This window comes from Amblyomma maculatum, chromosome 1, assembly GCF_055883805.1.
Source record: "Amblyomma maculatum isolate TAMU_Amacu chromosome 1, ASM5588380v1, whole genome shotgun sequence".
NCBI classification, from domain to species: Eukaryota; Metazoa; Arthropoda; class Arachnida; order Ixodida; family Ixodidae; genus Amblyomma; species Amblyomma maculatum.
Window position 1 is genome coordinate 328,879,331 of NC_139344.1, and position 12,790 is coordinate 328,892,120.

At 43.5% G+C, this 12,790-nt stretch overlaps 1 protein-coding gene across 1 annotated transcript in view; it reads left to right on the top strand.

Annotated features, from left to right (window-relative positions):
* Nucleotides 1-3,991: 3,991 nt before the first annotated feature.
* The window catches only part of LOC146207398 (solute carrier organic anion transporter family member 74D-like), a 30,914-nt gene continuing 22,115 nt past the window's right edge, over nt 3,992-12,790 (top strand). Inside the window, exon 1 of the mRNA XM_084576679.1 lies at nt 3,992-4,061. Within this exon, the coding sequence (XP_084432805.1) occupies nt 3,992-4,061 (70 nt within the window). The remainder of the gene's footprint in view (nt 4,062-12,790) is intronic.

The following is a 12,790-nucleotide window of genomic DNA, read 5'->3' on the forward strand; positions in this document are numbered from 1 at the left end:
TGACACGATAGCGTAGGCTACCAGCCACGTATAAAGCCCCGCTTTAACCGAGCCGTATGAACGTGTCTGCGTGGCCTAGAGCTAACGTGAATGCAAGGGCCCTGGCAGGCTGATTCTGATATCACTCTCCTATATATGAAAGGAGAGACCCGAGTTGACAGGTCCCGCCAAACGTAATTTCGGGAAACCTACATCCAGTTAGTGATCGGCCATGTCAGCTGCCAGCTACCGCCTTCCAGGGCCATGCTCGTGATTTTTCGAGCACAAACCAACGCCGTCGTCGAATTTTTGATGAATTGGGTCGTTAAGGCTGTCGCTAAAACGCATGAGCGGGCGTGTTGTGTAGTTTCGGACGAGTCAGAGAAGGTTTGTCTTGACCTATCTTCTTTTTTTCGCTGCCTTCTCTCTAATGTGAAATCGTTAACGAGTTGCAGAAGATACGGCGTTGGCGTTGTGAACGAAACATCACGGGTACGGCGCTGGCAGGCGGTGGCTGCCAGGTGACATGGGCGCGCACTGATTCGTCCCGATTCATCGGCGGGTTGTGTGACCGCGACGTTGAGTTTGCGTCGCTGGCGGCATTTCGGGCCGTCCAAGCCACGCGTTCAAGCAATCTATCTAGCCATGAATCTACTTTAATGAGAACCCCTTTTAAATGAAACATGATATTGAAGTGTGCCGGTTCAGGGGGCGAGCTTCACCGCAGCGGGCTCAGGAGGCGACGATGCATCGAGGCGGAAGACAGCCAGGGAGGAGAGGCAAAACGCAAAGTTTATATACACTTTTTACATACTGAAGAAGGTACAGGTCATGAGAGGAAAACGGAGCTATCTGTACAAACAAAATCCGTCAGTTAAATATGCTTTGGTATCCCCAGTTCCCTAGCTGGGGAAGCAGAGTTCATCGATGCTATCCAATCAGTGGGGGCAAGGGATCACTCGAGGTGCCACCCACTGCCGAGGGTGAACCTCCTTGCACATCTTCCGGTGGCGAGGGCAAATCTTCTGGTGTCGATGACGATTTTGTGCGGGCGATGGAGTTTCGGTACCAGGGCAAAATGGTCCGAGAAGTCGCCCATTGACGGTGGTCATTCACCCCGCGAAATTCCAAGGGGGCCACCTGCTTGCCTCGAGAATTCGGCGAGCGGGGTCAATGCTGCTCGGCGACGCGTCTCGTGCCCATTAAGCACAAGAATAGGTGCCCTGTTGTCGCCGTCGCTTCGCTGCTTTTGTTCGCGGTCGCTCGCCGGCGTCCGCTAAGTACGCCTCCATTGTGAGCTGCTGAAGCCTGGCCAGAACTCCGGTTACAATAGCCTCCATTGTCAGCTACTGAAGTCTGGCCGGAACTCCGGTCACAACAATATGTACAGGCTCATCCACTTCTAATTACAACACGGTTACTACTTTCGAAGTAACATTGCGTCCGACGCAGACGCATATCGCAGAAAATCGAAATAACCACAGAGGGACCGGGAGGTGGTTCCTTGCATGGCCTGCCACTTAAATTTATTGCATGGCCGGTAGGGACGAAGTGGTGCTTTGAAACCAGTGACCATGTTATAGTTAGAAGTGAACGACCCTACAATACAATGCAATACAATACTATCACAGGACCAGATATTTAATATACAAATAAAAAAAATGAAGGACACTCAAGCTTCACCTTTAGGGGTATTAAGTGCCTTTAATGGCCTGTCGTTTACCTAGCGGTAGTTTTGTCCTCAGAGAAGAATTTATTTGGAGATTATTCCACTCGATCCTTCTCAGTTCCAGTTGTTTCTTACGGGGCGAACATTGAGGGCATCCCAAAAATAGGCTTGTTAGTTTCCGTTTAATACTGCAATCAACGAGTGATTCTTTTTTTTTTTTTTACAATTTATTCCGAAATAGCTTCTTGCTTTTTTTCGTCCAAGATAGTTCACATTCTCTTACGATATCATGACAAGAGTTCCAGGCTCCTCAACTGCGTACCCAGTGCAGTTTCAACGTTGGTTCGACCTAACAGACTGTGGGTGCTCCATCTGCTGGTTGTTTCTGCGCCAAACCTTGGCCAATGGGTGTGCCATGCATACTTCCGCAAAGTTGAAAATTAAAAAAAAAAAAGTAAAAGAGACGCTGGCTATTCAGTGAGAATATATTAATGAAGCAATATCACCCAGAGCATCGAGCGTGAGTCTGCCGTGATATTGTTCTCCCGCAAAGATATGTATGCACAGTTTTGTATGAAGAGCTCTGACTAAGGCTATAACATGCGCATTGTGTGTTTTCAGGGAACCATTCTTCCAAACAATGCAGCAAAATGGTCCACTGGAATGTTTGGAAGGTTTAATGTAAATACATGAGAAAGCCCGCTGTTTCCAACTCTTCCTCGGCACGTTTTTGCGAAAGAATATCGTTATGTCGAACACAAGAGAGCACCACTGAGTACGTCGTGTCTAAAGCCGTACCAGAGTGTTTCTTCTATCGTCGCATGACACTTCGGGCAAGGGAATAGGAAGTCAGTTAAACGACAAAATATCTGCTTTATATTTAGTCGAAATGAACCATTAGATCAGTGACCCTCAATCGGATCTCTTGATTTCTAGCTGGCCCGAACCATGCATATACTGCTCTTTTAGCTGCAGAATAGTTGTTCTGACCACTGAAAACTTTCTACGTGATGATCCTAATTAAGTTTTAGAGATGCGTAAAATTCACTTCCCCACATATGTTATGCGGAAAAGGGAACCACACCGTGAGATGATAATTCACACCATCAAACACCTAATACGCGAAAATGTAGCAAACAACTGTTTCGTTCTCCAGCGAAAATATTCAATTGAAAACAGAGAGCTGGTTACATTTGCAGATTACTCTATTTTTTAGCCTCGTTGAAGAGCAGACGTTTTCTTATATATTCCGTCCTATGATTTCCCGTAATTATGCATGCAAGTATGGCAGTCCACTTAATTGATACTCCTGCTTAGTGTAAAGCAGCGGTTGCGTCAGGTGTTTATTCCATTTTGAAAGCCGAAAGTGAAGGGTAAATAGCTATCAGCTTCACCAGCTCACTCTGCGTTGCTGCCTGACAAAACGCTGCACCTAATCGGGAGGAATTTGATGCCGATAGTTATTGCCTTGTACGCGCTTACGCCAATCGAGCCGACGAACTAAAAGCGAATATATTGAATACGCTAGTGCTAAGAGAATCCTGCTGAGTGGAATTGTGCAGAAATATGGCTGCCAATAAGTTTCCACTATAAACATATTCGCTGACTGCAGTCATTAAAAAGGTAATTAATGTATTTTACTTAAATAATTATTTAATGTTCGTTAATTATGTGTATTTTTACAAGGCAATATTTTTCATCCTACCCTCTCCAATGGCTACCACTTCCACAGTTGTTAAAGAACTCACAATATACGGCTTAAAAGCAAACCCTCTGGGCTATAAACTTTTGACAAAGGCTGTACCTGTCAGCATCTTTAAATTGATCACCCTGTACATCTTCCTGGAAAGTAATATCTAAAGCATTTCACTTGCACAGCAGTCGCCATGGGTCCCATGTTTCTGGAAACTTGAAACTCGGAGAATGTTTTCTCGCCGGTAGTTTACAGGTGAGCTTCTAATTCATTGAAACCATGTCCGCCGAACAATGCGTTTGATTCAGAAAGGTCACGCACACATAGACCGGCGCGTAGGCAGAACTCTTTTCGCCCAGCCGGAGATGCCGATAGGACAATGCGTTCTTCAACTCTTTTTGTTTTAATATTTGTCACACAACATAGATAATTTCTTCTTAACGCTCGTATTGCATAACTTAGCCTATCGCCGCACCTCTATGCGATCCTTTATATTTACTTGACGATCTATAGATCAACTGCACTTTCCCTGAACTCAGAGCGTGCACACGTTTTCACTCGCAGCGAAGGAAAGTTTGCAGCCGTTTAAAGGCTTGGCTGCTGCACATTCATCCTGAAAGCCACTGAAATAACACTTCTTTGTGCGAGTAATGTATCAGTTCGGCCTGGAACTGAAATCTTCTGGATACCATGGTGCTCCAGGATATGATCCCCAGACAGGTAAGATTGTGGTTCTGATTTATTATTTGACTTCGAACAGCTGAAAAAAATGTACAACTTCCTTGTATAACCACAATGCTATGTTCGGGTGAATTTGTTAACCTTCCCCAATGAGAAATTCACTGCGTCAATCAACCGATATGTATTGAGAGGTGAAAAGACAGACAGCTCAGAATGGAACGCGAATAGCGGCTGTGCAGAAGAAAAAAAATATTGCCAGGCTATTTTCAGCTGCATTCTAAATCTAGCTTAATTGATCTTCCTGGGTGAAGCATCTGCCCAAGTATGTATTCACAAATCGATTGTGCAGGAATAATTCATTGTAAAGGTGAAAGGGTGTTCGTGTTTCATTCCAGCCTGACTGTACAATCCCAGTCTGTTTTTCAAGATATTCCAGCAAGTCATCTTATTGCAGGCTTTCTTGAGGATTCTTCATGACAGCAACTGCGGCAGCATTCTGTGATCAAATGATTTAATGTACTCGCGGTAGCCGATAACCTGTCATGACAATCGCTGAGCCCACGGCTCGGCTGCCCAGCGAAATTCTCTTCTGATAAGGACATGAGCGCGTCTGTAATCGTTTTATAAATTACCGTCAATGCTACTTAAGATTTTTAGCTACCCGTCGTAAGCTTAACCCTTCCGGCACGAACTAAGACCCATTTTGAGGAAACTAAAAGTTTGGGATTTTTTTAAAGAGCTTGGGCCAGGTGTGTGGGCGCGCGCGCGCACACGCCCACACGCCCACACGCACGCACGCACGCACACACACACACACACACACACACAAACACACACACACACACACACACACACACACACACACACACACACACACACACACACACACACACACACACACACACACACACACACACACACACACACACACACACACACACACACACACACACACACACACACACACACACACACACAACCGCACGCACGCACACACACACACGCGCACACACACACCACTTATTCCCCGGTGTTCCTGTACGGTAAAGGATAGACAACGTAAAAATTTCTCTTTCGCTCCGCTACGTTTGTTGATTATTGGCAATATGTGCGCTGCTTAAGCTGACGAGGAAAGAGTTAAAGACGACAACAAGCAGAATTAACATCTTGTACAAAATCATGTTCTAGCCCAAGCGCAGGCACTTTTATCCTTGTTGCGTAGCCCAACTCTCAAGGTTAGGTTACATACAACACAAATAAACCGGACGCTATAAAATTAGACTGACGCCACTGTAACGCAGTTTGTAGAGCTATGCACACGGCATGAGTATATCAGGAGTACGGATCATACCAGCGGAATATAGTTGTATTTCTTTTTTTTTTATCGTTTTCTAGCCAAACCAAAGCATTTATGCTGTTATCTTCTCACTGCCGGTTCAGGTAGCGCTCAAAGGCAAGGGTGCAAGAAATGGAGACGTATACACAGCCCCATTTAGTACTTGCATTTGTGCGCTACCAAAATTAATTAACAATGAAGTACCAGCTAGCCCAAAAAAGTATGATCGATCAACGCCATCCTTAAGAAATATGCCCGTATGGCTTCGTGCCTTTGAATCACTGCTGGTTTCTTTAACGCGCAGCAAAAATCTTTTATGCACTCTTCCTTCTGCATGCGATCGCGAAATTCCAACGTTCTGACGCACAGAGTATTGCCGGCTTCGTATGACTTAAAGGGCACTCATAGCTTTTGTGTTATTCTCCTACCGCGCTTGCACTGCAGGTGGCATGGGAGATCGAATTATTCACACATAAGGAACAGGAGGCAGAAATAAATCTTCATCACCGGTTTCACAAACGCGCCTCGACTCGAAGCTCCGCCGCTAGCTACAACATGGAGTGAATGAACCGGCCGCTTATCTTTTTTAATAACCATTGGTGTTCGAAAGTGTTACTTGGCGATTCCTCCAGCGAGAATGTCCTCGAGAAAACTCCGTGCACCGCACCTCTTTCGAGGAGGCGTGAATAGCATGTGGAGACAGATTAAGACTTAAAATTGGCTTTAAAACGGCATGTGACTGTTTATTGCGTGAATATTGCGTCACATTGTGCTACCTGAAGAAATATCACTAAGGACGCCGACGTTCGCATCTACGTAAAACAACTTTCGCGAGCTGCATGAACAAAGCAGAAGTGAAGGCAGCAGGAAACAATTTCTCCCTGGCAACATTCGCCGTCGGTGACGTAGCAGCTAGGGGCTACACTGGACAAATGAGGGCAGTAATTATGATCAGCTTGACTGCACCCGCTGCAGGGGAAATGCCTCTCCCATATCCCACCATTTAAAGGGGTCCTATAGATTCATATGTAGTCTGCAGTGACTACCATTAAGAATCAGTGAAAAAATGTACTGCGTCATTAAAGTCTTCTTGTTCTTAAAAAAAAAAAAAACTGTAGAGCTGAGCCTACAGGCTTATCGCATTATTCAGCGAAAGCTTAATTGCATTAGCGAATTGGCATTGGGGGCCGAGAGGTCTGGAGCGACAGCCCTGTTTCCGTATTTCGCAGGTGACTGCCTTGCATGGTGCGTCTCATAGGCCGATCTTAACTTCTCTGCACTCGCGTACTAGTCTTTTGCGGTCATTTGTTTCCTCGCGTATTATAGACGGTACTGCAGACACGTTAAATCTTCGAGCATTGCCCCCTTTACAACGGCGACGATACTTCCGGCACGGCGAGGCGCGTCTTGTTTGTGCACCGAGACACTGGCCGCGGCGCGCCAGCGTCGGTTGCTGACCAGCTCACGGCAACATCCCGAGGCAACGACGTCCATGACGTCCGCATACAACCGCACGTAAACAAAGACACTCCTATTAAACATAGACGCTAATCACGAGCAGCTGCGAGAATATGCTCCTCCATCACCGCCGCAACCTGCGCAGTTGATGAGTGACGACGTAGTGAAATTTAGCAGGTCCCGTATGTTTGGGCGGCGCCGTACGAACATCGGCTACTGCTTTCAAGCAAAAGGTCTCCTTCGGCACCGCAGTTGATGATCCAGTGCTACGTACCGCGCCACGTGATGGCCACCGCTGTTGTCATAGCAACTGGTCCGAGCTTCGCGCTTACGTTCTGCGAGGCTTTCACTCTCCCGTAACTCTCCGCTTTACTCCTTTCCGCGCGCAAACGCCCAAGCATGGTGTGACAGCGACTCCACCGTTGTAGAATAAAGATGACTACCAGAGAAACAATATGTTCAGTTTACACTCCTCAGTATTGCTTAATGTCTTCAAGGATCAAAAACCTGATTTTGTTTACTTTTGTGATTGATCAGCAAAATAACGCGGGACGTTTCGTACCATCGCCCAACTCCACAAAGGTGACTCGATGCGCGCGATCCGCAGCCGCTGTTCGGTGTGGAGACAACCGCAACTTCTACGATGGTGAAGCTGCAACCAGAGGAATCACCAAAAGCAGTCCTCTTTCAGTAGCTCCATCACTACCCTGGCAGAAACAGCTGGATAATAGCGGCGTTCAAATGTGCGGTATATCAGCCGGGCGGCGAACTTTTATTCGAGCCAGCTTTTGTTAAAGGAATTTTGCGACTCCTCATATGTATAAAAGGTCGACCTGTCACATTTTTTTTTTTTACTTTTCTTTGTCAGCAAGCGCAGTGGTTGTGCATCAGATCTGTGAATATTCCTTTGCATTATTCCTTCAGTCGAAACAATAACGACCTGAAAAGAGGGGTAGGTGGTACCTAGTTCGGGACCGCTGATTGCGGCGGAGGTGCCTTGCCACAGGGGTGTCTATCGGCGTCCTCGCCGCCTCGGTAGAAGTGGCTGTTGCGACGTGTCGGCGAATCCCTGGTATGAAGCCCTGAGGTACTATTTATTTATTTATTTATTTATTTATTTATTTATTTATTTATTTATTTATTTATTTATTTATTTATTTATTTATTTATTTATTTATTTATTTATTTATTTATTTATTTATTTATTTATTTATTTATTTATTTATTTATTTATTTATTTATTTATTTATTTATTTATTTATTTATTTATTTATTTATTTATTTATTTATTTATTTATTTATTTATTTATTTATTTATTTATTTATTTATTTATTTATTTATTTATTTATTTATTTATTTATTTATTTATTTATTTATTTATTTATTTATTTATTTATTTATTTATTTATTTATTTATTTATTTATTTATTTATTTATTTATTTATTTATTTATTTATTTATTTATTTATTTATTTATTTATTTATTTATTTATTTATTTATTTATTTATTTATTTATTTATTTATTTATTTATTTATTTATTTATTTATTTATTTATTTATTTATTTATTTATTTATTTATTTATTTATTTATTTATTTATTAAGAAACCCACAGCGCCAAGGCATTACAATGTGTGCGTTTGTGTGTGTGTGTGTGGGAGGGGGGCAGGGAATGTACAAAAAGAAGCACACATGACACCTCTGCTCTCAGGCACAGCTACAAGCATAAAGACCAAGAAGGAGGATGTACATCTATATCTACAACTTCAAAAAGAACGCATCATTTGATGTCACACTCACAACATCGCTCAGCAGTGTGTTCCATTCCCTAATGGGTTTCGGAAAAAAAGACATTTTGAACAATTCATTTTTTGCAGCGAATTGACGGACTTTAAAAACATGGTCAACACGGTTAGATCTATAAAAAGGCTCCTGCACATACTTTTCACGTTCAACACGAACAGTTGAATAATAAACAGCATGAAATAGCTTCAGACGTAACTTCTTTCGGCGCGTGTTAAGCAATTCCCAGTTGAGTGCATCCTTCGTACGCGATGCACTGTAACGAGCCCCGCGTGTGCCAGACACGAAACAAGAGGCAATGTTCTGCACCCTCTCTAACTTATCTTTATCTCTAGCAGTAGGCGGGTCCCAGACAGTGCACGCGTAGTCCAGAATCGACCTGACTTAAGTCTTGAATAAAATGTCCCGACATGACAGTGGAAAAGTGTTTGCATTTCGGCGAAGAAATCCCAAGTTTCTGCATGCTTTAGCAGAGACGTAATCGACGTGACGGCGCACCCCCCCCACTCCCCCCCCCCCTTAGCTCAATTCAGGAGTAAAATAAACGTCTAGATATTTAAATTCGAATACCTGTTCTAACATTGTGTTCCTAATAACTTATGAATGCACATCAGGGTTTTTCCTTCTTGTAAACTTCATATGGACAGTTTTGGACAAATTCAAATTCATATTCCATTTAACACACCACTCTGAGATTCTGCTCAAGTCTTCCTGAAACATTTCAACATCTCGATCACTAGTGACAACACAAGAAAGAACGCAGTCATTCGCAAATAACCACATTTTAGATAATATTCCGTCCCTAATGTCATTCACGTACAGTAAGAACAATAGTGGCCCCAACACAGAGCCCTGGGGAATACCAGACACAACCTGTACTCTTTGAGACTCGGCGCCATTCACAACCACAAACTGCTGCCGTAAACATAGGTAATCTTTTATCCATGATATCACTTTAGGGCTAATATTGTAAAACGACATTTTTTGAATTAGTAAAGAATGCGTTACGGTATCGAAGGCCCTTTTAAAGTCCAAAAACACGCAGTCCACGCTATGTCGCCTGACCAGTGCCCCTGCCAGATTCAGTCAGCTGCGTGGTACACGATAGGCCACTTCAAAAACCATGCTGACGAGGATTAAACAATGAATGTGTGCCCACATGTGCTGCTATACTGGTGTACAAATTATGTTCGAGTGTCTTGCACGCAACTGAAATACTGGTCTATAATTTGATACAGTGTTGCGAGGGCCAGATTTCTAAATTGGCACAATGCCTGCAATTGTCCAGTCATCTGGAAGACAAGATTCTTCACGCGATTTTTCAAAAATGCTCTTTAAGTAGGGCGCGACTGACTCCGCACACAGTTTGTAGAATTTGTTTGGCAAGTCATCAAAACAACCAGCCTTAGCAAACTTCAGATTCTGCAACAGAGACTGTATACCGTTGATGCTGATCACAACATCATCCATAACACTCACCACTGGCTGGAAATTCAGGGTATTCGTATGTTCAGTATGTATGTTCAATCAGTATCAGTACGTTCAATTTCAGAGCTGAAAACAGAGCTGAAATACTTATTAAAGAACTCAGCTTTTTCTGCGTCGTCATCAACAAAGGTGTTACTAGACACAAAAGGTGGTATAGTTAGAGTCTTTTCCATTTCTCTTTACATGCTTCTAAAATTCCTTTGGATTTTCTTTTAATTTCAATTCCATTGAAATGCCAAATGAATTATTTGCAGCTGCCACAGCAACTTTAATTCTTCCGGCAATTTCCTGCAGCTTGAACGAATTCTCACGCGTCGGATTTCCTTTAAATTTAACGTAAACACGTTGCCTTTTGCGCGTAAGACCGCGTAGCTCCCGAGTAAACCATGGTTTGCTTTTACTTCTCATTTTCGTTAATATCTATGCCGGAACAAAACGCTGCCTCAGTTCAAACATCTTGTCCTTAAATCACTGTGATCGCTTATTCCAGGTAACACTTGAGTGGAACTGACGAATTCAGGTTGATTTGTGAACAACAAATCTAAGATGTGATCCCCACGTGTCGGTTCCAAAACCGTTTGACGCAACACATAAAGTTCAATCAAGTTAATCAGTTCTTGGCAGGAGCGGTTCGTATAAGACTGGAATTGAGGTTGATGAGTCCAGTTAATACTAGGTAGATTGAAATCACCTCCGATCACCATAAAATTCGATTGAATTGCGTCAACTGTCACCGCCGGCTGCGCAAACACATCAACGGATGAATCAGGAAAAAGGTAGAACGAACGCAAAGTTATAACTTTGTTGTTATTAAGCGCCAGTCTGCACCATACAGCTTCACATTCATCGGCAACATTTACCTGGTAGGCAATCAGGATGCACAATCAATCATCGCGACCAGTTCGTTTCCTGTGCTCAGGGTGTTGTATATTCCATCCCCTTGTCTTGCGGCCATGCATATGTAGGCCAAACCGGCAGATGCCTCAACAAGAGATTGTCTGAGCACAATCACAATGTTACGCAACGAATCTCGGGCCATCTGGGCATTCATTGCCGAGATTGCAAATGCACCCGAGTTGGTCAACACGAGCGTGTTAAGCAGGAGTGGTGACAAAACCACGCGAGAGATTATTGAAGCTTTAAACATTGCGCATCTTAAAGAACATTGTGTCAGCACCCCCTCCATAGCCCTTATAGATAAAGAATTGCAGTTCTTATCGAGAGCTGGATGATCTGTGTTTACCTGTATGTTTTCTGATGGCGATGACTGTTCCCAACCAGGTTGTTGTTGTATCCCTTGATGCTACTGTATATTTACCGACATGTCCGAAATAAACCTTCAGTTGTAAGTCAGCGCTGTGTGTGTCTCGTCCTCCCTTTTTGTCCGTGTTTAGCTTGCGCTGTTTCCCCCTTGCGATGAACCAACTAGCCCGCAACGTTTTGTTTTTGTTCAGGTAAGAAGAAATTGTAGCATCCACAAGAATAAATACACCTCCTCCATGCATGTGTCTGTCCTTTCTATAACATATAAAGCAATCTGAGAAAAATTCACCATCAGAAATTTGATTTGCTAACCATGATTCGGTGCCGAGAATAACAGACGGCTTCACCATATCAACTAGTGCTGCAAAATAATCAACCTTGTTTTTAATGTTACGGCAGGTAATCACAAGAAAGGAAATAAGCGTTGCATTATGCCAACACTGCCACCCGACCGGTACTATCTCCTTTGTAGCACCGGCCTTATCACCTACTACCGATACGACCTCATTTGTATTATCATCAAACAAGTACTTCTTACCGTTTATAATAAGAGTGCCATACGTGAGGCTGATCTTGTCGCCACTTCGTTCTCGTAATTTCGCGGACTGCCATAGAGTCGTTCTCTACGTACTTCCTCAGAAAAGTCCTCTGAAATACTGACATCGCTTCCTTTTAATTTATAAGCCCTCTTTAAAACCTTCTGCTTGTCGGCGTATGAGGCGAAAATCGCTATTAAAGGACGGTTGCTACCGGACTTCCTCATTTCCTCAGTCCTCATTTGACTCGTTTGGTTTTGTATCCTCGACACCAAAGAAAAGCAAATTGCAACGCCTCCTCAGGTTCTCCAGATGCTCAACCTTCGCCATTGCTGAACTCAACATCCGCTGCTGTTCTTCAAATTGTTTTTTCCATTCATCAACTCCACAGTTCATTTCATCAAGACTCGCTATTCTTGATTCTATCGATACAATACAGCTGCCGAGATCATGCATGGCTCTCTTACTTTCAACTTGGGTCAGTTTTATTGCACTCAACTTGGCCTTGGCCTTGCTCGTATCTTGGCCATCTAGGAGCATCTGCAGAGTTACTGCGGTAGACGGACCTGGGTTAGGCTCAACATCGCCACATAGAAGTAGCAGCAACAGATAAAAGGAAATGTGACGCAATAAGCGAAAACGACGACGCGAGTCATCTTTCGGTTGCGAGTGAGCTCTGAGACAAGCAAATAACACTTGGGGTGGAACCGGCAAAACGAAATGGGCGCGAAAACAGTGCAAGTTTGAGTTACTAACCTGCAAAAGCAGCAAAAAAAAAAAAAAAAAAAAAAAAAAAACGTGAGCTGCAGTGCTTGGTTCCACGCCTATCTGGGTGACCGCCACATCCCGGTATTTGTAGGCTGTCGATAAGGCGATCACTGCA